The 27,631-nt window shown below is 55.6% G+C and overlaps 1 protein-coding gene across 3 annotated transcripts; it reads left to right on the plus strand.

The window, feature by feature from the left end:
• Positions 1 to 1,288: 1,288 nt before the first annotated feature.
• Positions 1,289 to 27,432, plus strand: LOC123356660 (zinc finger protein 883-like). Of its 3 annotated transcripts, none has more exons than XM_045000051.1 (2): positions 1,289 to 3,463; positions 26,179 to 27,432. In XM_045000051.1, exons 1-2 carry the CDS (start codon positions 1,524 to 1,526, stop codon positions 27,269 to 27,271), a joined length of 3,033 nt encoding a protein of 1,010 aa, XP_044855986.1. In that variant the 5' UTR covers positions 1,289 to 1,523; the 3' UTR covers positions 27,272 to 27,432. The 3 variants fall into 3 exon arrangements, with proteins under 3 accessions (XP_044855986.1, XP_044855985.1, XP_044855984.1); XM_045000050.1 differs by having other exon boundaries at positions 1,497 to 3,379; XM_045000049.1 differs by lacking the exon at positions 1,289 to 3,463 and adding an exon at positions 24,823 to 24,873 and having other exon boundaries at positions 25,896 to 27,432.
• The last annotated feature ends 199 nt before the right edge of the window (positions 27,433 to 27,631 follow it).

A 27,631-nucleotide genomic window follows, 5' to 3' on the forward strand; every position in this document is an offset into this window, starting at 1 on the left:
CTTTTGCTGTGAGAACAGCCCCTCTTGGCCAGTCAACAAACAGTCTCCAGCATGTAACTCTACTGAACACCACAAGCTCATACAAAGTCTTTCATTTAACCAGTGCAAATTCACATGCCTCAGCCTTGTTATCCCAAACAGAGTTTCCCACACACTTTAATCCAAACAAACTGGTTGGATAAAACAATAAAACAGGTTTATTAACTACAGAAAGAGAAGATTTTAAGTGACTACAGATAATGAGGCATAAAATTCAAAATTGATTACAAAAGGAATAAAAGATACGATGCAAACCAACTTCTAACTTAACAAGCTAAAGCAGATTGAAAGCAAATGTCTTTCTCTCACCACATCTTGTAACAGGCTGGGTTTCTTCTCAGCCAGGACTCCTCATTCCCCACAAGCTCAGTTCTTCAGGAGTTGTTGATTTCCTGAGCAGAGAGAGAGACTTGGGTTTGTTCATCACTTTGTACTGGAAACATCTTCCATTTTTAGCTGTCAGGATGACTGGCTGGCTGTTGTGGATGTGAACGTCAAGCAGCCCCTGTAATGGAAAGTACATTTTTTGTTCACACCTCCCATCGCCGGAGAATGGCCATATACCCAGGTGATAGCCTTGCTCTCTGAGGACCAGGTCTGTGGGTCGTCCCCAGAATTGTAACATATTTTCGGGAGCATTGAACATTAAAATCTCATAACTTTACAGACATAGTGTTGCTACACTTATTGTAACAGGACACTAATGTTCAGTGGATTATGAATTTTAAATGAAACCTCAAAAAGGCATACTTTGTACTAAACATCATAATTTTGTAGAATAGTGAATATAGGTGTGCAGACTCACACAGTGTCTATCTATGTGAGTTCTCAGCAGATACGTGGGTAGTTGAGTCCCTCATAATCAGTGTTCTCCATCATCTTTGAGGACCTGGGGAACTGGCCCTGAGATTTTATTGGTTTACTAAGGACTGGAGATAAATTTATAGACAATTTTTTATGACAAAGTCTTATGAATTTCCTCAATCTCATTTTTTTTCTTTAATCTAAGCAGGGTTTCCAGTTTCCAAACCTGATGTGATCTCCCAGCTGGAACAGGGGGAAGAACCGTGGGTCCCAGACCTCCAGGGTTCAGAGGAAAGAGAGATCCTGAGAGCTCCCTGCACAGGTGAGGAAACATTAAACCACCTCAGAATCTGTAAGTGGCTGAAATAAACATCTGGGATCCCCTACAATGACCTTGGAGCTCTCTTCGTTCAGGATTGTCCCAGCAGATGTGGTGGCCTCAGTGCAGAGAGAGCACATGGCTTCCTACAGATTGTAGCTGACACCCGGCATTAGCTTGCTCCCTTCCCGCTGAGAATTTAGATGGGATGTGAAGGCTGAATTAATCACCTCCTCTCTCCCATTTGGGGGAGTTCTCCTCCTGATTTTTATTTGATCTTTCTCCAGCACATTTTTTTGGTTTGCTCTTCCTTTTTCCATCCCTTTTTGAGGTTTCTGTCTCTATCACGGCAGGTGACGCGATGCCACGTGAGACTAAGGAGCAAAATTCTCATCAAGAAGATGCTGAGCAAGTAGAATCACACGGTGCATTATCGCAAAGATCAGCAGGGAATGTGACCACAATTCATGAGCAGGGAAACTCCTGCGAGATTCAGCACAGAACAGAGAGAGAGCAGGGAAACCAGCCAGGGGAGAAATCGGGTACTTTAATTTACTGTTGGGGAACTCAGAAGGACCTCATGGAAACTACAGCCCAGCAGGAAATCCCCAGGGGAAAGAGAAAAAATACATGCAGTGAGTGCGGGAAAACCTTAAGTTGCTGCTCAGCCCTTATTAGACATCAGAGAATCCACACCGGTGAGAAGCCTTATGAATGCAGCGAGTGTGGGAAAACCTTCGCTCAGAACTCAAACCTCACTACTCATCGGAGGATCCACACGGGGGAGAAACCCTACGAATGCGGCGAGTGCGGGAAAAGATTCACTCAGAGCTCAGAACTTACAGCGCATCACAGAAGCCACACGGGTGAGAGACCCTATGAATGCGGCGAGTGCGGGCAAAGATTCACTCAGAACTCAGCACTTACAGTGCATCACAGAATCCACACGGGAGAGAAACCCTACGAATGCGGCGAGTGTGGGAAAACCTTCGTTCGGAGCTCAGAACTTACAGTGCATCACAGAAACCACACGGGTGAGAGACCCTATGAATGCGGTGAGTGTGGGAAAACCTTCGCTCGGAGCTCAGACCTGACGATGCATCAGAGAATCCACACAAGAGAGAGACCCTGTGAATGCAGCGAGTGTGGGACAAATTTCAGTGGCAGCTCGGCCTTTCTTCAACATCAGAGAATCCATGTTTGCCACGAATGCGGGAAAACCTTCGCTCAGAGCTCAGTCCTGACTACGCACCAGAGAATCCACACAGGGGACAGGCCCTACAAATGCAGCGAGTGCGGGAAAACCTTCGCTCACAGCTCAAACTTCATTCAGCATCAGAGAATCCACACGGAGGAGAAACCTTACAAGTGTGGTGAGTGCGGGAGAGGCTTCACTCAGCGCTCGAGCCTCCCTACGCATCAGCTAATCCACACGAAGGAAAAGCCCTACGGATGCTTTGAGTGCGGGAAAGACTTCACTAACCGATCAGGCCTTGTTAACCATCAGCGAACCCACACAGGGGAGAAACCGTATGAATGCCTTGAGTGCGGGAAAAGCTTCGCTCACAGCTCAGCCCTCATCGTACATTGGAGAATCCACACAGGGGAGAGGCCCTATGAATGCCGTGAGTGTGGGAAAAGCTTCTATAGCAGCTCAGCCCTTTCTACACATCAGAAAACCCACACAGGAGAGAAGCCCTATGAATGCTGTGAGTGCGGGAAATGCTTCGCTAGCAGCTCAGCCCTTTCTACACATCAGAAAACCCACACAGGAGAGAAGCCCTACGAATGCCGGGAGTGTGGGAAGAGCTTCGCTAGCAGCTCACAGTTTTGTGAACATCAGAGAATGCACACAGGGGAGCGGCCCTATAGATGCCGTGAGTGCGGGAAAAGCTACATTAGCAGCTCAGCCCTTCGTCACCATCAGAGAATCCACACAGGAGAGAGGCCCTATAGATGCCGTGAGTGCGGGAAAAGCTACCTTGGCAGCTCAGCCCTTCATTACCATCAGAGAATCCACACAGGGGAGAGGCCCTATAGATGCCTTGAGTGTGGGGAAAGCTACATTAGCAGCTCAGCCCTTTGTTACCATCAGAGAATCCACACAGGGGAGAGGCCCTATAGATGCCATGAGTGCGGGAAAAGCTATAGTAGCAGCTCAGCCCTTCGTTACCATCAGAGAATCCACACAGGCGAGCGGCCCTATCAGTGTTGTGAGTGTGGGAAAAGCTTCACCCAGAGCTCAGAACTTTCGACACATCAGACAATGCACACGGCAGAGACACCCTCCGAAGGCCGTGAGCGTGGGGAAAGCTTGACTGATCGCTCAGCCCTGTGAGATGCAGCATATCAGAAAGTCTGCAGGGGAGCTAAACACCACAAAAACCTCGAGAGAGATCAACACTTTTTTTTTGTAATGATTAAGCATCCAATTCTGTCGCAGAGGTCATAGATTCTGTGACTGGCATGGACCTCCGTTGCAGCAGCTGCCTGCCCCCGACGCTGAAGCAGTGCCCGCCCCCCCCCCCCCGCGCGGGGCCAGAGCAGGAACCGTCCCCATCCCAGAGCCAGTGGTAAGCCCATAAGGCCGGAGCAACCCACAGGACCAGAGCAAGAACTGCAGCTAACAGCCACCCCCCCGGCGGGGCTCCATCTGTGGTTCCCCACCGCCGGGGTATTCTTAGTGAAAGACAAGGACGGGTCACGGGCTTCCGTGAATTTCTGTTTATTGCCCGTGTCCTGTTCGTGACTTATCTAAAAATACCCACGCCCAAAGCTGAACCTTAGTAATGGTTTTGCTAATTCCCGCGTGATAACCGTGACGGCGGCTTGAACTCTCCATTTATCCCGCAGTTGGTCCAGGCGAGGGGCCGTTTGCGGTTTGTCCGGTCACGGCGCGGACCTGACTGTCCTTTCTATCAACTCCATTGACCCACGAGTCATGGGAGTGGGTCCCTCTTGCCACACAACTGGGAGCATTGTATTGGTACCCTGATGATACCAGTCAGCTTTGTTTTTTTGGGGAACCAGGGCGCAGTATTTAGTCTGTCTGACTCACGAAAGACACCCCTCCATACCCCCACCAGTCTCTGTTGGAACCAAAACCGATCAGAGAAAAGGCTTGCAGAGAACAGTGAAGGGCGGTGGGAGACGCACCTCGACCCCTCCTGACAAGGTGACGAGATGAAAACATCTCCGTTAGCATAAAGAATGAAGAACCGAGACACCTCCCCTAGCCTCATCTGCATGAAAGATGGGACAGGAATTAGCATCAAGAATGGGAACCGCACTGAACTCTGGGACCGAAATAAGCAGGGCTGCACTGCATCATGGGAATCCCTGCTCTGGATGCTAAGGAACCGACGCCTGCCCCCACCCGGCTCAGCAATTATCAGCCCAATTCTAGTAATGAATCTGTAACTGATGCCCAAAATACTGAAGCGGCCTAGTTGCCTTGTGAGCTCCCTGGAAGAAACCCACCACCCATAGCCAAGAGTGATCAGCTCCTATTGTCTGGCTGAAAGAAAACCCTTGAGCCATCACTTTACCCATAAACAAATCTAGTGTCTCCCTTGCACCGTTGTATTTTCAGTTCCACTGGGACTCCATCTCCTGACTGGTCGTGCCGGGGGCTCTGCCTGCCTCCAGCCCTCAGGACCCCGAGCTACCACCATCACCTGGGAACCCCGACCAGCTCAAGCCTCATGGAGTGGGTGAGATCCCTCCCTCCCTCCCTCTCTCTGTTTTCCTTTCTCCCGTAGGTATTAACCTTTAAATAACGTGTTATGTTGCTTTAGGCTCCTTGTGTCGTTATCACTGTTATTCAATAAATAACTTTTATGGTTCAGCTGGTTGCTTCTCTCTCTCTCTGAATTTTACTCTTGTGTTTTTAAGCTTCCCCCAGTCACTCTGCAGCAACGCTGCTTTTACCTAAGCTAAAGATCCCTGTAGTGCCCCAGGGCCGCCCGGGGGGGGGGCAAGAGGGACAATTTGCCCCAGGCCCCGCAGGGGCCCCCACGAGAGTTTTTTGGGGCCCCTGGAGCAGGGTCCTTCACTCGCTCCGGGAGCCACAAAAAATTCTCACGGAGCCCGGGCCCCCGGAGCTTCTTCCGTTCCGGGTCTTCGGTGGCAATTCGGCAGCAGGGGGTCCTTCCGTTCTGGGACCCGCTGCCAAAGTGCCCCGAAGACCCGCGGCGGGGGGGGTCCTTCCACCCCAGGCCCCACCGCCAAAGACCCCAGGCCCCCTGAATCCTCTGTAGTGCCCAAAGATACGGTGGGGTTTGCTCATCGAGTGGGTTACTGCCAGTACAGCTGGAACGTGAAAGTGGGATAGGGACGTGTTAAACTCAGGGCACGTGGAGGCAGGGCAGCTGCAAGTGCTGCTCAACCCAGCCTATTGAGACCACTCAGACTTGCGGGGGGGGGCGGGGGGTGCCCTGGGGAACCGAGCTCCTGCAGGGTAGCCCCATTGGGAGGGGACCTGCAGAAGGAAGGAGTAGTGTGCCGTATGAACACACAAGTGACATAAGCAGCACATTAATAGAATTACAGCACACACACCCCTCAGAAGAGCAACCCTCATCAATGAGCCTACCCCAAAAGAACGGCCACATCTGGTGGTAAACTGGTGGAGATATGCGGGCAGCAGGTGACCCTAATCATGTGGTAACCGTTGAGTATTTGCTGTGGAGTAGGGAAACTGAGGCACAGCCCTGCTTTCTGTTCCTTTTCCAGACCAAGCTCCTTTAGCAAGGTCTCCGTCTCTCCTAGGCTATCTGGTAACCTTCTGTTAAGAGCCGTGCTTCGAATACCTGCAGGACTGTGCAATAAGGAGTTATGAGTAGTGCCTTAAAAATGAAGGTTTTAGAAAGAACGGTTGGTGGGGATCATTAGTGAAATAAGAAAATGGAGGTGGCTGAAAAGGACCTTTTTGCTGCTCGCTTGAGCCAGGAGAAAACCACCAGGTTAGCGAGACGGGTAATGAAGAAAGGGAAATGCCCCTGGGAGAGGGGGTGTTTTAAGGGTGACACTCCCCTGACCGAAGCTAGGCTGAGCTTTGAACAACATTGCACGACCTTTCAGCCACGTGGTCGCGCAAAGAAAGCAGCTGCCGTGTGGGCATTATTTTCTGCGTGGCCGGACGTGGTTGAAATGGTAAAGGGAGGGCAGGAACTGGAGCTTGAGAACGCGCAGTTACAACAGCGGTTGAACAAATGCGAGACAGACGGGTGTGAACTGCTCGTAGAAAAGCTCAGCACAGTGACTGTACCCAGAGATACACAAGAGGAGAGAGACAGGGCAAGTGGGAATGCAGAACAGCATAGGAGAGTTAACACTCACATGTTGTTAGAAGACGCAAGAGCAGGCAGCAAACCAGTAATAATTGGAGATATACCAATCTCCTAGAGCTGGAAGGGACCTTGAAAGGTCATCAAGTCTAGCCCCCTGCCTTCACTAGCAGGACCAATTTTTGCCCCAGATCCCTAAATGGCCCCCTCAAGGATTGAACTCATAACCCTGGGTTTAGCAGGCCAATGCTCAAACCACTGAGCTATCCCTCCCCCCCAACTTACACCCATAAGGGGGTGGTAGGAGCTGTAAGGTTGAGAGAGGATTGGCATCTGGAGGCCCCTGGGAAAATAAAGATACCCCCTGCTGCTGTCCCTCAAAACCCAGTCAACCCCGATTGGCCACGAATTCATAATGTTGCTCCTGTTTCCACAAGGGAGGTTAAACACGTAATTGCAGGAGCCGATCTCCCCACAACAGAGCTGGTCGCGGACGTAGTAAGGTGGGCTGCTAGCCAAGGCTATCGCTGAGAGACAGGGGCCACTGAACCGTGACCTGGCCGTCGCGTGGCTGGCCCGCGGGTGGCAAATGGTGACGGCATGGACTTAACCCAATTGGCTGTTATGCGCCTCTCCTTGTGACGCAGATGCTCTGGACGCAGATGCTCCAGACGCAGGCATAGGCTCTTGCCACTGGACCCCGGGAATGGATGAGGACTCTTAAAAGATCACTGCCTGCGTCTTCCCGCAAGAAACTGTACGTAACGGAAGAGCAGAAACCAGGAGAGGCCCCAGAAACTTACCTAATTGGAAAGAAAATGCTGGCGGCTCTCTCTGCTTCATTACCCCAGACAGAAGAGAACGGGATCATCACTTGCCACTATCAGGGACGCGAATTAGTACAGAGCATTTATGCAGGACTAAATTCTCAGACAAAATTGACCACGGGGAGGAGATCTGCTGCGAGAAACTGGGGTCTTAAAAAGTCAAATCAGCACAAAGACCCCCTCAGAGCCCGTGCAGGCCATCACGTCTACAAATAACGGTCCTCACTCTGCCAGGCGCCCTCCCAACCCTAATTCCCCTACTCCCCCGACCCTGGGCAGCGCCGACCCAAGGAGACCCTTAGGAACGGGATTTGGAAGGAGCTGGTGAATTTAGGGGAGGCTATGGGAAAAGATGATGGCCAGCCCCTCAGCATCCTGATTAATGCTTTGTCTCAGGTCAGGCGGAGACCAGAGTTAATGCAGGGAGCTCCCCCACAACCCACTCCCCGTCAAAGCCAGATCCCTGCCCCCTCTTCTGAGTGGAGGCTCTGGGAGTCTGACCATCAGTAGGGGCGCCTGGTTCTCCCCGGGGCTCCCTAGCAGATCACGACGTCAGTGCAATGTATGGACAAGACCCACTGTGAGGGCTACAGTGGGGAACGCAGGGATGTTAGCCCAATTGCCAGTGGACAGGATCTCCGAAGGGAGACCCACCACTAAACGGGTTCAGCTCGGCGAGTATGAGGGAGAAACCGTCTCCCCTGGTCTGTCTCTTGGGAGTGGCAATTTGCCTGTTAAAAAAGCCATTCCAATCTCCCAGTGTTTGGCTGTGAACAGCCATGTGTCTGTGACCAGGGGGAGGGAAGTGCAAACTGTTTGTCTAGTCAGAAAAGCAGTTTCACTGTTGGGGGAGAAAATGTCTCGGGTTCTGTCTGCGGAGCAGGCAGGAGGTACAGCACCTCTCAGTTTATGCTGACTGAGGATACGTCAGTTGTCTCAGAAGTCGTTCTGGACTCAACCGAAACCCAGAAAGATGCTCAGGAAGATGTTTCTGCCAGGCAACCCCTAGCTAAAAAGGGAAAGGACAAAATTTCTGGAGAAAATGAGTTGTTGCCTAAAAGTGCTCCTGCGGGAATAAACCCTCGGCCTAGCTTGTGCGAGCCGTGTGGCTGCAACTGAAGGGTCTGGAAGTGGGTTGATTGAGTTAGCTCAGGATGAATCATTGCCCGTAGCAAGCAACAGTGTCGGTGCTGAGAAACGTGGTTGTTTCTAGCTGCCAAAGTTTCTCAATCGTGTATAAATCCACTGACTGTTTTAGAAAGATCCAGGGTGGAAGCCATCCCTACTAAAACCAACACTGTGTCTGTCGCCGCTAAGCAGCTCTTTACACACGCCTGGGACGGCCGCTGCTCTGTCGTGAATCGGGCCAGCCCCGGTGAATGTCGGAGAGAAATCCTGAATGGGAAACCCTGGTGGAAATGCTTTCATTCTTCACAGCTCAGAGAATGGAAGGACCCTCAAGACTGTCTTCTCCATCCTGTCGGCCACCCTTCTTGGCCAGCGAGAAGGAACAGCTTTGAGCCATTGGAAAATACGCATCGAGTGGGCTGGTCAGTGCCTACCCCGATGTTAAGACAGAAAAAGGCCAGAAAAGTCCCTGACTTATCATAGAATCTCAGGGTTAGAAGGGACCTCAGGAGATCATCTAGTCCAACCCCCTGCTCAAAGCAGGATAAAGCCCCAGACAGATTTTTATTTTTTAACTCCAGTGCCCTAACTGGCCCCCTCAAGGACTGAACTCACAACCCTGGGTTTAGCAGGCCAATGCTCAAAGCACTGAGCTATCCCTCTCCCCCTTGTTATGGCCAAGCTCACGCAGGTCACCGCTTCACGTTCACCCTGTAATACTGATCCCAGATTCTCCCTGTATATCTGGGGGGGGGGAGTGTGGGACGTTTCTCTCTTCTCTGCCCACTCACAGGCCCCGTACACGAGCCATGACATCCCACCGCTGCCCCAGCCCCCTGCTGTCCAGGCTCTGTGCTGGACCTGGGACCCCTGTGAGCCTCTGGAGGTGCTGGGCAGCTGTGCCACATGCATGGATCCTATGGGAACAGGAGCAACCCCCCGGCCCAGTTCGGACAGGACAAACACACCCAGGGGCAGCCTCCCGGGCGGTGAAAGGTGCAGGGCAGCCCTGGTGTCCTCCGCGATCTGGGGAACAACCATGCCCCTGTGGGTCCTCGTTGTCACTGGAACTCAGACACCTCCGTTACCGGAGAGGAACTGCAGCCGTCTCTGATCACGCCAACAGGCAGAAATACCCCACGGCTCTCCGCCCCAGCCTCATCCCCTTGCACCCCCCAACTCCAGCTTTCAGGCACTGTCTCACTGCACCGGGGGGGTCACCCCATCACCAGTCACCTGACACGGACCCACTGATACAGCCCCGCTGCCACCAGCCTAATCCCTCAACATCACCCTCAAATCCAGGGTGCCTGCATTGCCCCACACACACCTGGGGGGGGGGGAGCTGGGAGGGTCCCCAGACCATATCCCCACACCCAGCCTGACTAGCACCCCCCTGAAATTCAGTTCCGCTGTCCCCCTGCATTTGGGGGGATACCAGGGGTTACCCCCAACAGAGGCCCGATCCCCCCGCCCAATGCCGCCACCGATCCCCTCCTCTCAGGGGTTCTGGGAGGCTGCTGGCCCCGTGTCCCCAGGGGCAGCTCTGTCCGTCATTAGGGACCCCCCCCTCCCCGAGAACCCCCTGTAACATTTCGCAAAGCAGCTCAAAGCCAGCATCTCTAGCACACTGAGGAGATTTAAACTTCACGACTCCTTATAGGAAACGGAAAAGGAGGTGGATATTTCTGGCTGTTTTTAAAATGAAACAGGCAGCGAGTCTTGTTTTGAAAATGCTGATGACGAACAAGTCTAAGCTTCGTTGTGAGGCGCGTTGTTTGCCCGGCCTGCTCAAGCCCCGAATGCTCGAGTAGGGGGAACACTGAGTAGGCGTCTTAAATCCCTTCCTGCTGTTTCACGGCTGATACTCCCTGATGAACACAGGAGCCTGGTCTGGTAACAGGCTGATTCAGTGATACAAGCTCCGAAAGCGAGATCTTGGCAGAGTGTCGCCATTTTCATACTGGAATAAAATTCATACTGTCATTATGAATAATAGGAGTGTGCAATAAGCAGGTCTTAAAAACAAAGTTTCTCTCTCCAAGCTCCCTGTGTTTGTCCTTCGTCCTCAGGTAAAGCAGAAAATCCCAGGAAAGGGGCGTTTTCGGGAGGAGTTGGCAAGACTTGAGGTGCTGGTGACAGGGGTTCGCGGGCTGTTAACATTTGGGAACCGCTGCTCCAGTCGCTGGGATGGAGGCCGTGCCGTGCTCGGCGTTAATGCCTGGAGGAACGACAGCGGGTATCAACCCCCCTCCCCAGCCCCCTGCTTCCCCCACAGCCACCTTTCTCCCCCCACCTACTTCCCCGCCTTCCACCCCTTACAGCCAGCCTGCTTCCCCCACCCTCCACCTCCCCCCAGCCACCCCTGCCACCCTGCTTCCCCCTTACCCCCACCTTGCTCCCCACATCCTGCTTCCCCCTACCCTCCACCCCCACAGCCACCCTGCTCCCCCACACCCCACAGCCACCCTGCTTCCCCCCACCCTCCACCTCCCCCCACAGCCACCCCTGCCACCCTGCTTCCCCCTTACCCGCACCCTGCTCCCCCCTACCCTCCACCCCCACCCTGCTTCCCCCCACCCCCCCCCACAGCCACCCCGCTTCCCCCCACAGCCACCCCCTGCCACCCTACTTCCCCCCCACAGCCACCCCACTTCCCCCCTACCCCAACCTGCTTCCCCTACCCTCCACCCTCACAGCCACCCTGCTCCCCCACCCCCTGCTTCCCCCCACAGCCACCCCTCTTCCCCCTACCCCACCCTGCTCTCCCAATCCTCCACCCCCACAGCCACCCTGCTCCCCCACACACCCCACAGCCAGCCTGCTTCCCCCACCCTCCACCTCCCCCCACAGCCACCCCTGCCACCCTGCTTCGCCCTTACCCGCACCCTGCTCCCCGCTACCCTCCACCTCCACAGCCACCCTGCTCCCCCCACGCCCCACAGCCACCCTGCTTCCCCCCACCCTCCACCTCCCCCCACTGCCACCCCGCTTCCCCCCTACGCCAACCTGCTCCCCCCACCCTGGTTCCCCCTATCCTCCACCTCCCCCCACAACCACCCTGCTCCCCCCTCCACAGCCACCCCCTGCCAGTGGGGTATCAACCCCCCTCCCCAACCCCATGCTGTCCCCACAGCCACCCTTCTCCCCCCACCCTCACAGCCCACCTGCTCCCCCCCCCCCACAGCCACCCTCTGCCACCCCGCTCCCCCCCCCCTCTGCCACCCCGCTCCCCCACAGCCATCCCACTTCCCCCTACCCTGCTCCCCCCCACAGCCATCCTGTTCCCCCCACAGCCCACAACCACCCTTCACCTCCCCCCACAGCCACGCACAACCACCCCACCCCCCACACGCTGCTTCCCCCCTGCAGCCACCTCCCCGACTGCCCCACGAGCCCCTGGCAACAGCCCCGCAAGTGACGGGGGAGGGGGAGGGGGGGAGCTGCGAGTCTCGGCGGGGCAGGATGACGCGCCAGGTCCAACGTTCGCGGCGCGCGCCGCTGCTCCAACCGCCCTAACGGAAATCATCCCCCGACCTCGCGCGGGAGAGGGGGGGGAGAGGGAGCGCTACGTCACGGCTCGCGCCTCTGCTCCAACCGCCCTAAGGAAACCCCCCCAGCAGGGAGCCCCGCGTCACTTCCGGGCTGCTGCCGGCGACCTCCCGCCTCGGAGACTAGATGGGACCAGGGGCACCGCCCCCTCCCTTTCCCCCTGCGCCAGGCAACGGGCCGTCACGCGCTCCACAGCCCCGCCCCCAGCCGGGGACTCCCCACCTCCCCCGCCTGCGCCCTTTGCTCCGTTACCGCCGAGAACTGACCCCTCTCGCTCGCCGTAGCTGGGGTCTCCCCACCGCCACAGGGGTGCCCCCAACCCCCCCCGAGACCTGCCCCCCTCCCCCACCATAGCTGTACTGGGTGTCCCCCCACCCCCACAGGGGCACCCCCAACCCCCCCCGAGACCTGCCCCCCTCCCCCACCATAGCTGTACTGGGTGTCCCCCCACCCCCACAGGGGCGCCCCCAAATCCCCCCCCGAGACCTGACCCCCCCGTCCCCCACCATAGCTGTACTGGGTGTCTCCCCACCCCCACAGGGGCACCCCCAACCCCCCCCGAGACCTGCCCCCCTCCCCCACCATAGCTGTACTGGGTGTCTCCCCACCCCCACAGGGGCACCCCCAAACCCCCCCGAGACCTGCCCCCCCACCATAGCTGTACTGGGTGTCTCCCCACCCCCACAGGGCCACCCCCAAACCCCCCCGAGACCTGCCCCCCTCCCCCACCATAGCTGTACTGGGTGTCTCCCCACCCCCACAGGGGCACCCCCAACCCCCCCAGAGACCTGCCCCCCTCCCCCACCACAGCTGTACTGGGTGTCTCCCCACCCCCACAGGGGCACCCCCAAACCCCCCCGAGACCTGCCCCCCCACCATAGCTGTACTGGGTGTCTCCCCACCCCCACAGGGGCGCCCCCAAATCCCCCCCCCGAGACCTGCCCCCCTCCCCCACCATAGCTGTACTGGGTGTCTCCCCACCCCCACAGCGGCACCCCCAACCCCCCCCGAGACCTGCCCCCCTCCCCCACCATAGCTGTACTGGGTGTCTCCCCACCCCCACAGGGGCACCCCAACCCCCCCCGAGACCTGCCCCCCTCCCCCACCATAGCTGTACTGGGTGTCTCCCCACCCCCACAGGGGCACCCCCAACCCCCCCCCGAGACCTGCCCCCCTCCCCCACCATAGCTGTACTGGGTGTCTCCCCACCCCTACAGGGGCACCCCCAAATTGCCCCCCTGGAGCATTGACACCCCCTCCCCCACCTTAGCTGGGCCAGGGGTGGGCTAGGAGGATTTGCCTCCTGGGGGCCAGGGATTGGGGGGCTGGGCTGGACAGGATCAGTCTGGGGGTGTGGGGAAGGAATCCACACCCCAGAATGGGGAAACAGCTGGCAGATGAGCTTGCAGGTCCGTGGGAGGGGTTTTACCGCCTCTCTCTAGCCGGGGGAGCCCCCCACGACTGGAGAGGAGCTAACCTCCTTCCTCTGTTTCAGGGAGGGGGAAATCTATTGATACCAAGGCCAGCAGGGACCTGTGACGGAGGCCGGCTCTCCTCACCCCAGGGCAGCACCTCCCCGAGGCAAGTTTCACTGCTCGCCGTTAGTCTGGATCAGCAAAAAAACCCGCGGCGTCCTTGTGGCACCTTAATAGGGTGACCAGACAGCAAGTGCGAAAAATCGGGACAGGGGGTGGGGGGCTAATAGGTGCCTATATAAGACAAAGCCCCAAATATCGGGACTGTCCCTATAAAATCGGGACATCTGGTCACCCTACGCCTTAAAAACTAACCCATTTCTTTGGGCATAAGCGTTCGTGGGCTAGGACCCACTTCGTCGGCTGCATGAAGTAAAAGATACAGGAGCAGACACGAATACGTGAAAGGCTGGGGGTTGCTTTACCAAGTGTGAGGTCGGCCTCGCCTTTGAGCAGGGGGTTGGCCCGGATGTCCTCCTGAGGTCCCCTTCCAACCCCCTGCCGTGATTCTAACGAGATCAATCAATCAACAGCAGGATACCAAGGGAGGAGAAATAACTTTTGAAGCGGTTAGAGAACGGCCGGTTAAATTGACAAGAAGGTGGGAGTAACAGGAGGGAGAAATTAGTATCGGGGAAATTCAGTTCAGGTTTCGTAATGACCCCACCACGCCCCAGTCTTTATTCAGGCCGAATCGGATGGTGTCCAGTTTGCAAATTAATTCCAGTTCTGCAGCTTCACGTTGGAGACTGGTTTTGAAGGTTTTTTTGGCTGAAGAATGGCCACTTTGAGGTGTGTAACTGAGTGCATCTGAAGAAGTGGGTATTCACCCACGAAAGCTCATGCTGCAAAACGTCTGTTAGTCTATAAGGTGCCACAGGATTCTTTGCTGCTTCTGAGTGACCAGAGAGACTGAAGTGTTCTCCTACTGGTTTTTGTGGAGAATCCGCTCACCAACTCGTCCGATGCCCCTTCCCACAATTACTGTCCTCCAGCCAAATCACATTAAATCCCCCCCCCTTTCCGGGTACCTTCAAAGTCTGCCTCCAGATCAGCTTCTGGCAGGGCTGTCTCTGGCATGTCACTCCCCCAGGGACATGAAGGGACGCCCCCAATCACCCATCAGGCCCGGTTCCAGACCAGGGACCCTCCACCCAGCAGCTCTGGCCTTTCCTCCCCCAGCTCTTCCTGCGTCTTCCCCGGACTGCTGCGTCCTACCGCTGTCACCGGAACGTCCTCCCTTCAGCCGGCGGCGTTTTAGGGGCACCAGAAAGGGAAACGTTTCATTGTTGAAGGAAAACACACACACAAAAAATGGAGATATCCTGTCTCCTAGAATGGACCTTGAAAGGTCATCAAGTCCAGCCCCCTGTCTTCACTAGCAGGACCGAGTACTGATTTTTGCCCCAGATCCCTAAGTGGCCCCCTCAAGGATTGAACACCCGGAGCATCGCTCGTTATAAACTTTCAAAAATGAATGCGGCATAACGTGGCATTGTTCATTCCAATTAATGCACGATCGGCTTGACAATGTATTCATTTCATTATTTAGTCGACATATTTAATGAAAATAATACACCACGTATACTTCCTTCATTCTTTCCTATCAAAATCTACATTTGATTCTACCTTCAGAATAGCCAATTATTGTTATTCATAAAATTTATAAAATTGGAATGGTGGATACTCCGTCGTACAACAACAACGGACAATATCAGTAGGACAAATTTCAACCTACGCACGCATATTCGCACATGATAAACACATACCCTCGAATACGTGACATCCACACGCACTTGGCACAAAGTATTAGCAAAACGACGCAGCAGCAATTGCCAGATTGCTTAGATCGGAAACAACTCAACAAAAAGAGTTAGTCTCAGTTGACAACCTCCGAAAACTAGTAAACTTAGCATTGTCAGAGCGGATAATGGCTGCGCGCGACGAGAAAACTGACGCCACTGCCACTTTGTACCGTAGGGAAGCAGCACGCTTGTGCCCGCAACGCAGGGGTGGCGTAGGCTACGGCTGTAATGTACGAGAGGGAACGACAAGTTAAAATGCGAGTTCATCGATGTTTCTCTTTTCTTTATTCATTCGTTTTCCAGCAATAGGGTAAACAAAATTTTGAGGCACCGCTTTTTGCGCCTCCAAATCCTGCTGCCATCACAGGACCTTTGTAATCTGCTAGTCTGACCCCCAAATCATTCCTAGGGCAGAAACGCGTCCAGTCTTGATAGCCAAATGGCCGGGACGGAGCATTGACCGTGATCCTGTCGGGAAATTGTTCCACTGGTTAAATAATCTCACTTTAAACAATTTGCACCTTATTTCCACTCGGAAGGCTTCAACGTCCAGCCATTTGTCTGCTAGGCTGAAAAGCCCAGTGTTCAATATCTGTTCTCCACGTAGCTCAGGGGTGGGCTAAATACGGCCCGTGGGCCGGATCCGGCCCATCTAACGTTTCGGTCCGGCCTGCCATGACGAACGTTTCTGTCCGGCCTCCTCGGCCCCCTTGTGATCTCTGAGTCCAGGCTGCCTGCCTGCCGTGGCCCCACGCCGCTCCTGGAAGCAGCTGGCTGCTGCTGGCACATCTCTGTGCACCCCTGGAGTGTGTGTGGGGGGGGTGGCTCCGCCTGCTGCCTCCACCCCCAGCACCGTCCTCACAGCTCCCACTGGCCAGAAGGCGCCTGTGGTAAGCACCTGCCGGCCAGAGCCTGAACCTTGCATCCCCACCCCCTGACCCAGGTCAGAACCCCCTCCTGCCCCCAAACTCCCTCCCAGAGCCCGCACCCCCTCCTGCACCCCAATCCCCTGCCCGGCGCCCCCTCCTGCGCCCAACTCCCTCCCAGACCCTGCACCCCCTCCTGCACTTCAATCCCCTGCCCGGCGCCCCCTCCTGCCCCCAAACTCCCTCCCAGAGTCCACACCCCTCACCATCTCCTGCACCCCAACACTCTGCACCAGCCAGAGCTCCCTCCTGCCCCCAAACTCCCTCCCAGACCCTGCACCCCCTCCTGCACCCCAATTCCCTGCCCGGCGTCCCCTCCTGCCCCCAAACTCCCTCCCAGAGCCTGCACCCCCTCCTGCACCCCAATTCCCTGCCCGGCGCCCCCTCCTGCCCCCAAACTCCCTCCCAGACCCTGCACCCCTCCTGCACCCCAATCCCCTGCCCGGAGCCCCCTCCTCCACCCAAACTCCCTCCCAGAGCCTGCACCCCCTCCTGCACCCCAATTCCCGTGCCCGGAGCCCCCTCCTGCCCCCAAACTCCCTCCCAGACCCTGCACCCCCTCCATTAATACAGTAGCAATGTGCGGCCTGTGACGACGACACCAAAATTCGTGGAGTGGCCCCGCTATGAAAATTATTGCCCACTCCTGACGTAGGTGCCGTAACCTTTTCTTGGGTAAGCTAAATAGGTTGAATTCCTGAAGTCTCTCACTCTAAGGTAGGTTTTTGAATCCTTTCGTCCCGGCCCGTCTCTGACTCCCCTCCTGCGTACACACGGCCTTCCTGAATTTGGGCCCCAGATCTTTTTCAGAGTCACTGCTTCCCAGGAGAGAGCCCCCCTGCACCCCCCATCCTGTAAGTATCGCTGACATTCCTTGTTCCAAGTTACATTTAGAGGTATGAATGTGCATATTGTCTGCTTGCACCCAGTTTCTCCAGCAATCCAGATGGCAGTGACCCTCCTCTCCACTCCCGCCATCTTTGTGTCATCCACAAACTTTCTTTTTGTTTTCTTCCAGGTCATTGATAAAAATATCAAATAGCATTGGGCCAAGACCCGATCCCTGCAGGACCCCACGGGAAACACCCCATTTACAGATCCATTTTCAGACCGTTCCTTTAGCCAGGGTTTAATCCCTTTCATGCAGGCCATTTTCATTGCAGATCGCTCATTTTGCACTCAAAATGTGTGCTACCAAGTCACACACTTTACAGAAGTCTATTACGTCAATGCTCACAGACTTTACGGTCAGAAGGGACCACCTAGTCTGACCCTCTGCACAACGCAGGCCACAGAATCTCGCCCACCCACTCCTGTATCAAACCCCTAACCTATGTCTGGGTTACTGAAGTCCTCAAATCGTGGTTTAAAGACCTCAAGGTGCAGAGAATCCTCCAGCCAGTGACCCATGCCCCATGCTGCAGAGGAAGGTGAAAAACCTCCAGGGCCTCTGCCAATCTGCCCTGGAGGAAAATTCCTTCCTGACCCCAAATATGGCGATCGGCTAAACCCTGAGCATGTGGGTAAGACTCACCCGCCAGCACCCAGGAAAGAATTCTCTGCAGCAACTCAGATCCTACCCCACCTAACATCCCATCACAGGCCATTGGGCATATTTACCGCTAATAGTCAAGATCAATTAAATGCCAAAATGAGTCTATCCCATCATACCATCCCCTCCATAAACTTATCAAGCTTAGTCTTGAAGCCAGATGTGTCTTTTGCCCCCACTGCTCCCCTTGGAAGGCTGTTCCAGAACTTCACTCCTCTAATGGTTAGAAACCTTCGTCTAATTTCAAGTCTAAACTTCCTAGTGTCCAGTTTATATCCATTTGTTCTTGTGTCCACATTGGCGCTGAGCGTAAATAATTCCTCTCCCTCCCTGATATTTATCCCTCTGATAGATTTATAAAGAGCGATCAATCATATCCCCCTTATCAAGTAAACTTGTCATCTCCTCAAAAAATACACCAAGCTAGATTGACAGGATCTATGTTCTACAAACCCACGTGGATTGGCATTAATTACGTTGACCTCCTTTAGTTCTTTATTGACTCCCATATCAGCCGCTCCATTATCTTGCCCAGGATCGATGTCAGGCTGAGAGGCCTAGAACCCAGTCATTTACCCTTTTAGAAATTGGCACATTCGCTTTCTTCCAGTCTTCCGAAACTTTCCCAGTGTGCCAAGACTGATCGAAAGTCAACAGTAATGGCCCAGTGAGCTCCGCAGCCAGCCATTTAAAAACCCTTGGGTGTAAGTTATCTGAACCTGCTGATCTTAAAATGTCTAACGTTAGTAGCGTCTGGTTAACAGCCTACAGATGGAATGGAAAGAGTGTTACCATCACCACCCCATGAGCCTACAGCATCTGCTTTTCTCTCCCAAATACAAAACAGAAAATTATTGAACATTTCTGCGTTTTCTGCATTATTATTAATAGGTCTACCATTTCCAGCTACTAATGGACCAAAACTATTGTCTAGATTCTGTTCCTGATTTTTTTTTAAATCCTTCTTATTGTTCTTAACTCTCCTGTCCATAGAGTTCTCCTTGTGCCCCTTGGCTTCCCTTATCAATTTTCTACAATTCCTGGCTTCTGATATATATTAATTACTATCAGATTCCCCTTTCTTCCATTTGTTTTATATAAATTCATTTTACTTCTAAACAAGATTTTTTTTCAAACCATCACAGCCCTCTTCCTGAATTCATAGACTCATAGTATCAGAGGGGTAGCCGTGTTAGTCTGGATCTGTAAAAGCAACAAAGAATCCTGTGGCACCTTATAGACTAACAGACGTTTTGCAGCATGAGCTTTCGTGGGTGAATACCCACTTCTTCAGATGCAAGCGGGTATTCACCCACGAAAGCTCATAGACTCATAGAAGTTCGGGGTTGGAAGGGACCTCAGGAGGTATCTAGTCCAACCCCCTGCTCAAAGCAGGACCAATCCTCAACTAAATCATCCCAGCCAGGGCTTTGTCAAGCCTGACCTTAAAAACCTCTAAGGAAGGAGATTCCACCACCTCCCTAGGGAACCCATTCCAGTGCTTCACCACCCTCCTAGGGAAATAGTGTTTCCTAATATCCAACCTAGACCTGCCCCACTGCAACTTGAGACCATTGCTCCTTGTTCTGTCATCTGCCACCACTGAGAACAGTCTAGATCCATCCTCTGTGGAACCCCCTTTCAGGTAGTTGAAAGCAGCTATCAAATCCCCCCTCAGTCTTCTCTTCTGCAGACTAAACAATCCCAGTTCCCTCAGCCTCTCCTCATAAGTCATGTGCTCCAGCCCCCTAATCATTTTTGTTGCCCTCCGCTGGACTCTCTCCAATTTATCCACATCCTTCTTGTAGTGTGGGGCCCAAAACTGGACACAGTACTCCAGATGAGGCCTCACCAGTGCTGAATAGAGGGGAATGATCACATCCCTTGATCTGCTGGCAATGCCCCTACTTATACAACTCAAAATGCCGTTAGCCTTCTTGGCAACAAGGGCACACTGTTGACTCATATTCAGCTTTTCGTCCACCGTAACCCCTAGGTCCTTTTCTGCAGAACTGCTGCCCAGCCATTCGGTCCCTAGTCTGTAACAGTGAATGGGATTCTTCCGTCCTAAGTGCAGGACTCTGCACTTGTCCTTGTTGAACCTCATCAGGTTTCTTTTGGCCTAATCCTCTAATTTGTCTAGGTCCCTCTGTATCCTATCCCTACCCTCCAGCGTATCTACCACTCCTCCCAGTTTAGTGTCATCTGCAAACTTGCGGAGGGTGCAGCCCACGCCATCCTCCAGATCGTTAATGATGTGGAACAAAACCGGCCCCAGCACCGACCCCGATTTCCTTCTTTGAGGGAAGAACTGGCTTTGTCACTCAGGGCAGGGCAGTGGAGCTAACATGCTGGCATGGTGCCACCCAGGAAATGAGCCGTTAAATTAGGAAGGATGGTGGCACGGAGCGCTGAACTTGTCTCGCACGGGTCAGCCAAGCGGTGACTCTGGCCGTAGAAATATTTACGGTAGCTGCGAGGCGTGACTGGCTGCTCCGTGCTCAGGGTCTAATCCATCACCATAGGTCGGGCAAATTTTCCCCCAAGTCAGATTGGCAGGAACGTGGGGAGTTTCCCCGTCCTCGGCAGTGTGGGGTGCAGGCCACATGGATCCGCTCTGTAGCCCCAGGGCGAACCGTGGAGTGGCCCGTTCCCGCTATCCTAATCTCCTCCCAGGGTTAGGGAATTGGGACTGTGCCGAGAGCACTGCGGGGAACCAAGCCCCCCAATCGAATAGAGGCAGATTATTCCGCTCAGTGTAGTAAAGGTGTGAAAAAATGATCGAAGTTATGTCACTGGCCCCTGTTTTTGCCGCTGGGTTTCTACAGTGGCTGGGGGCAGGGGGCTAGAGGATGCTCTGGCAGGGGGTCTGTCTGGGCTTTTCCCCCACTGGCTGCAGGGTCCCTGCCACGCCCAGAGTCTGGAGGTGGGGGGTGGTGGTCCCTGGGGCTGGGTCAGGGGATCCTAGGCAGGGGGGGTGCGGGGTCCCGCTGGGGGGCAGGAGCGGGGCCTCAGGCAGGCAGTGAGGGACTGTCCCTTCGGAGGTCCCGGACAGGCAGTGAAGGTCTGGTGGGAGGTTACCAGGCACATGGGATGGTGAGGGTCCTGGGGGGGGCAGGCTGGCAGGGGTCCATGAGTGAGGGTCCCAGGGGGTCTCTGGATAGGGAGGTATCAGGGGAGGAGGTCTGGGGGGGTCCATGAGTAGGGGCTGCTTCCGGCCACACTCCTCCTCACTAATCAGCTGGTGCCGGACTCCCGGCATCCCCTGGCCATAGCCGGTCACCCGTCCCCCTGGCCATTGGGGCCTCTGGGCCTCTGCTGTCAGGCAGGAGGGTCTCTGCGCCCGCACAGGGGCGAGGACGGGGACTCGGGACTGGTGGGGCCGATCTGGACCTGTGGTGCCGCGAGCCTGGGGAACTCCCTGCCACGGGACCCCGCGAGCACACGCTGGCCTCCAGCCGGATCAGGGCCATCCAGCTTGTGGCAGCCACCTCACCGCAACAGGGATCGGGAAGAACCACAGTGGGGGAGGTGGGGGAGATGGGAGGATCCCCCCCCCCCGGCTTCCCAGCTTTCCCCACAACCCCATGAGAAGCAGTGAGCAGCGTCAGGTTACTCAGGGGAAACTGAGGCACAGGGGGCAAACATCCCCCAAAGTGAGACACCAAGGATTAGAACCCAAGCATCCTGGCTCCCAGTCCCCCAGCCCCTGCTCTAACCACTAGACCCCACTCCCACCCCAGAGCCAAGGAGAGATCCCAGGAGTCAGCTGAGGCCTGGCCTGGCTTGATGCCCGGGGTGGCCTCTAGGTCCGTCCTGTTCCTTTCCTGTCCTTGCAGCAGGCACAGGGCAGATCTCCTCCCCACTCCGAACGGGAGCAGGGGGCGATGGGTCCTCCTAGCCTCCCCTCCGCAGGGCACCCTGCTCCAGATTTCTTAGCAAGATTAAAGGGGATGAGAGAGACAATGCCAGCCAGGGAGAGAACCCAGGAGTCCTGGCTCCCAGCACCCCCTGCTCTAACCACCAGCCCCCACTCCCCTCCCAGAGCCAGGGGGAGAATCCAGGAGTCCTGGCTCCCAGCCCCCCCCCCCCCCGCTCTAACCACCAGCCCCCACTCCCCTCCCAGAGCCAGGGAGAGAACCCAGGAGTCCTGGCTCCCGGCCCCCCCTGCTTTAACCACCAGCCCCCACTCCCCCCCAAGAGCCGGGGAGAGAACCCAGGAGTCCTGGCTCCCAGCCCCACCTGCTCTGACCCACCAGCCCCCACTCCCCCCCAAGAGCCGGGGAGAGAACCCAGGAGTCCTGGCTCCCGGCCCCCCCTGCTCTAACCCACCAGCCCCCACTCCCCCCCAAGAGCCGGGGAGAGAACCCAGGAGTCCTGGCTCCCAGCCCCCCTGCTCTAACCACCAGCCCCCACTCCCCCCCAAGAGCCGGGGAGAGAACCCAGGAGTCCTGGCTCCCAGCCCCAGCCCAGGACTTGCAAACAGCCCGGTCCCTCCCCTGCCTGTGGGCGGCAGCTCCCAGGGAGGAGCTGGGAGGTGTCTCGGTCCCGGCTCCCCCCGGCTCCAGCGATCGCGGCCCGGCCCGGCTCTGAGCGGCGGGGAGGGGGGTTTGCAGGCACAGGAAGGGGCTGGAGCAGCCGGGAGCGGGGGGTGCCGGGCGGAAGGAGGCAGGAGCCGGGAGAACAAAGCCCGCAGCTGGCATCCAGGTGGGGACAGAGCCCGGGGTGGGGGGTCCCCCCTTTGCTGGGGGGGGGTCAGGAGGGGAGGGGCCGTGGGGCAGGTTGGAAATTCCCCGGGGGAAGGGGGGGGGGATAATTGGATCCTGTCCCTGCTTGTCCCACTTGCCTCGCACCCCGGTTCCCCTCCGACCATCAGCTCTCTGGTCTCCCCCGGTTCCCCCCTGTTCTTGCTGTAATCCTGATTTGGGGGGGGTCCCCACCCATTGTATCTGCAGCGATTTGTCCTGGGCCCGGGGGGGGGAAATTGTCGCCCTGAGTCGTCCCCCCCAAAGGGGTCAGTTTGAGGGGAGCCCTGAGACCCGGCTGCCTCTGGGGTGGGGATGGGGGGGGCCGGTCTCTGCCAGGGTGGGGAAGGGGGGAGCACGTGTCCCCCATGGGGACGGCCCAGACCCTGTTACACAATCCCCCGAACGGCCAACAGCCGCCCCCAGCCTCTGCCCATCCCCCCCCTGCTGCCCCTTCCCTCATCCAGGGACCTTCCAGCTCCTCCTCCCCGGCCCCCTTAAAACTGGCCCCCCCAAGGGCTCCCTGCGGCCCGTGGGAATGGTGGCACTGGGGGGAACCGTCGCTTTCCGTTTGTGTGTTGGACAGTCACATAAAATCCAGTCCAACCATCCCCCTTTTCCCTCTCGTTATTTTATAGCAGCATAAAACCCCCTCTGATCTTGGTTGTTTTTCACTCACGTGATCAAATACGGAGTCTGTGACACGTTTTCTCTGCAAATTTTGATATAAAATTCCCTAAACCTTTGCCCCACGTCTCTCTAGGTGTCTATTACTCATTTCGCCCTGTTAAAAGCTTTGCCAATGAGAGGGACCAGCCACATCTTTAATACCCGTCCAAGCCAGAGGCCTCCCCCTGTTTGGGGATCAGTGGGTCCCGGCTGGTAGCGGGAGAGTTGGCTGGACTCTTTTCTCCAGCTGGCATGGGATGAGGAGGTCACTCTGAGTGCAGTGTGGGTCCAGAAATATCCCAAACCCCATGACAAATGGTTTCTCTGAGGGGTTGCTTCCCGCAGTGCTAAGATGCAGCCACCTCTGGGGTGGATCCACGGTGGCCATTATTTGCTAGTGACAGGCCACGGACGTGTCTTCACTATTTTGGCCCTCCATTCCCCTGTTAAAGCAGCACCCCCCAGGGCTCCCTCTGCCTGTGTGAGTGGCCGGCGGAGGCGGGTGGTAACTTTCTGTCCACTTCTCAGACACTGAGAGGTGAAACCACCAACAGATTTCTGCTTCTCTCCCCTCTGGAAAACTGTACGAGCTTCCGGTTCTGTGGGGAAAGTGCTGGGGACTGGCATGAAAGTGACGCTGCACAAACAGCCCCTCCTCATTTCTCCTCCCAGTAGCAATTGCCAGGAGAAAATCCAGCCCTGGGGGAGCAAAGCCCCCAGGAATGGCAGGATCTAGGGTGTCTGTGTGCAGGGAAAGGGTCTGGGGGAATTCTGATGTGAAATGAACTGAAGCCTGTTCTGAAACCTCCACAACTGCCCTTCTCGCCCTGCCAGGCTGCAGAATGACGTCCACGTTTCGCTCCAGCTGATCCCGGCCTCCCATGGGACAGGGTAGAGAAGTGGCTGCCGAGGAGCCAGTTCAGGTAGAGATTATCGGGGGGTTGCTGGTGGGTTCCTGCTGGAGGAGAGGGACAGCAAATACACCGGAGGTGGGAAGGTTTGCACAGGCTGGTCTGGAGGTTGGAGCGGGGCAGGAAATGCACAGCGTGGGGAAAGGGAGGAGGACAGAGTGTGGCAAACCTGCTGGGAGTTGTTTAATATATGGGTTAGGTTCTAGGAACAGACCCAGGAGGTTCGGAGGTGGAAATGCTCCAGTTTGTGAAAAAAGAAAATAGCCCACATACCTGAGACTAGGAAAACTGACCAGACTCCCAGGGCTGGAGCCTGAGCTCACTAGCCAGCGGCTGCTGTGAGATATGAAGGGGGCACCCACCAGTCAGACATAGGGGAGATTCCCCTCCCTTCATATCCCGCTCCTCACAAGGAGGAGGCTATTGGGCTTCCTACCAGGGAGCTCTCCCTGGACCCTGCTAGGGGCTCCATCTCCTGTATCAGTCGGTGGCTAGTAGGGGTGTGATGGATCTGCTGGGAGAGACAAGGGGCTCTCTCTTCGTCCCCTCACCCTGGTATTTGCTGGATACGCTGAGCGGGGTCGGGGTGGGACTCTGTTGACTGCGATCCACCCAGAGCTTCCATTTGATTGGCTCCTCTCTGCCACAAATAGTGGGGCTGTGAGTGGGGCAGCAGGTACTGAGTGTTGGGCTCTTGCTCTTTCAGGGGCCGGTGACCTTCGAGGAGGTGGCTGTGCATTTCACCAGGGAAGAGGGGGCTCTGCTGGACCCCGCTCAGAGAGCCCTCTACTGGGATGTCATGCAGGAGAACTATGAGACTGTGACCTCGCTGGGTAAGGATTCCCGTCACCCCTACAGTGTAACCATTACGCTGCCCTGTTTCAGCATCACCCCACATGCCAGTGACACACACACCAGCCCTCTGCCCTGCTACACAACACTGCGGGAACAGCACAATGTCACACATCTTCTCTTTGCTCAGGTAAAGTTGGGGGTCGGGTCTCGCCTAAAGAAAAGAAACGTCTTATCCCCGGCCTACCCCTCCGCCGTACGCACACGTCTTCCCGTCTCACTGGTTTTGATTCTTTCTGTTTCCCTCAGCCCCAAGACCACCCGTTCCCCAGCACAGACATGCGCTTTCTTGGTGACATCCATGACTGTCACAGCATCCCAGTGCAAGAGGGCCAGGGGGTTGGTTGTATCTGATGGAAGTTCTCCCACTGACATAGCCCTGTCCACACCGGGGCTTAGGGTGCTGTAACTTACCTCACCCAGGGGGGGCGGCTTATTCAACCCCCCGAGCAACATAATTGACATCAACTGTAGCGTGTCCCTAGCCGAGGATATCGGTAGAAAGCTAATGAGATAATGTTGGTCGATATCATTGCGTGGTGCATGGATGCAGGACACGTGCAAACACTGCAGACGTGTCAGGAATGATTGTCGGCACGGGAATGGGTTCCCTGGGGAGGTGGTGGAATCTTGGGTTCAGAGGAAAGAGAGATCCTGAGAGCTCCCTGCACAGACAAAGACGCATTAAACCACCTCAGAATCTGTCAGTGGCTGAAATAAACATCTGGGATCCCCTACAATGACCTTGGAGCTCTCTTCGTTCAGCAGATGTGGTGGCCTCAGTGCAGAGAGAGCTCATGGCTTCCTACAGATTGTAGCTGACACCCGGCATTAGCTTGCTCCCTTCCCGCTGAGAATTTGGATGGGATGTGAAGGCTGAATTAATCTCTCCCGTTTGGGGGAGTTCAGTTCCTGATTTTTATTTGACCTCTCGCCAGCACATTTTTTGGTTTGCTCTTCCCTATTCCATCCCCGTTTGAGGTTTCTCTCTCTGTCCCGGCAGGTGACGCGATGCCACGCGAGACGAAGGAGCAGACGCCTCAGCAGGAAGAGGCTGAGCGAGTGGATAAACTCAGAGCATTATCGCAAAGATTGGAAGGGAATGTGTCCACGATTCACGAGCAGGGAAACTCCTGCGAGATTCAGCACAGACCAGAGAGAGAGCAGGGAAACCAGCCAGGGGAGAAAGTGGGTAAATTAATTTACTGTTGGGGAACTCAGAAGGACCTCAAGGAAACCACAGCCCAGCAGGAAATCCCCAGAGGAAAGAGAAAAAATACATGCAGTGAGTGCGGGAAAGCCTTTAGTTGCTGCTCAGCCCTTATTAAACACCAGAGAATCCACACGGGTGAGAAACCTTATGAATGCAGCAAGTGCGGGAAAACCTTCACGCAGAACTCAAACCTCATTAGACATCAGAGGATCCACACGGGGGAGAAACCCTACGAGTGCGGCGAGTGCAGGAAAAGCTTCACTCACAACTCAAACCTTCTTGTCCACCAGAGACTCCACACGGGGGAGAAACCCTACCGATGCGGCGAGTGCGGGAAAAGATTCACCCACAGCTCAGAACTTACCACGCACCAGAGAATCCACACCGGGGAGAAGCCCTATCGGTGCTGCGAGTGCGGGAAACGCTTCACGGCCAGCTCGGCACTCATTACGCACCAGAGAATCCACACCGGGGAGAAGCCCTATCGGTGCTGCGAGTGCGGGAAAAGCTTCGCTGTCTGCTCAGCGCTCATTACGCACCATAGAGTCCACACAGGAGAGAGACCCTATGAATGCTGCCAGTGTGGGACAAACTTCAGTGACAGCTCAGCCTTCCTTCAGCACCAGCGAATCCACACGGGAGAGAGACCCTACGTATGCTGCGAGTGCGGGAAAAGCTTCACTCGCAGCTCAGATCTGACTACGCATCAGAGGATCCACACGGGAGAGAGGCCCTACGAGTGCGGCGAGTGCGGGAAAAGCTTCACTCAGAACTCAAACCTCATCGCGCACCAGAGAATCCACGCAGCCGAGAAGCCCTACGGATGCGTCGAGTGCGGGAAAAGCTTCACGCGGAGCTCAAACCTCATCGCGCATCGGAGGATCCACACAAAGGAAAAGCCCTATGAATGCTGTGAGTGCGGGAAAAGCTTCACCGACAACTCGGCTCTTATCACGCATCAGAGGATCCACACGGGGGAGAAACCCTACGGATGCCGCGAGTGCGGGAAAACCTTCACTCAGAGCTCAAACCTCATCGCACATCGGAGGATCCACACGGGGGAGAGGCCCTATGAATGCCGCGAGTGCGGGAAAAGCTTCACTCAGAGCTCACAACTTTCTACGCATCAGAGAATCCACACGGCAGAGACACCCTCCAAATGCTAAAAGAACAGGAGGCCTTGTGGCACCTCAGAGACTAACAAATTTATTTGAGCATAAGCTTTCCTGGGCCAGAGCAGGAACCGTCCCCATCCCGGTGCCAGTGGTAAGCCCATAAAGCCAGAGGAAGAACTGCAGCTAACAGCCACCCCCCCCACCCCCGGCAGGGCTCCATTTGTGGTTCCCCACCGCCGGGGTATTCTTAGTGAAAGACAAGGACGGGTCACGGGCTTCCGTGAATTTTTGTTTATTGCTCGGATCCTGTTTGTGACGTGCTAAAAACACCCACGCCCAAAGCTGAACCTTAGTAATGGCTTTGCTCATTCCCACGTGGGAACCGTGACGGCGGCTCGAACTCTCCGTTTA

The sequence above is a fragment of the Mauremys mutica genome, chromosome 26, assembly GCF_020497125.1.
Source record: "Mauremys mutica isolate MM-2020 ecotype Southern chromosome 26, ASM2049712v1, whole genome shotgun sequence".
Classification (NCBI taxonomy): domain Eukaryota; kingdom Metazoa; phylum Chordata; order Testudines; family Geoemydidae; genus Mauremys; species Mauremys mutica.

Bases quoted from the DNA above. Each gene is read 5' to 3' on its own strand.
- LOC123356660 (XM_045000051.1), top strand. From the start codon at position 1,524: ATGCCACGTGAGACTAAGGAGCAAAATTCTCATCAAGAAGATGCTGAG. The intron at 3,464-26,178 runs GCGTGGGGAAAG...AAATACATGCAG, and splicing joins ACACCCTCCGAAGGCCGTGA to TGAGTGCGGGAAAGCCTTTA.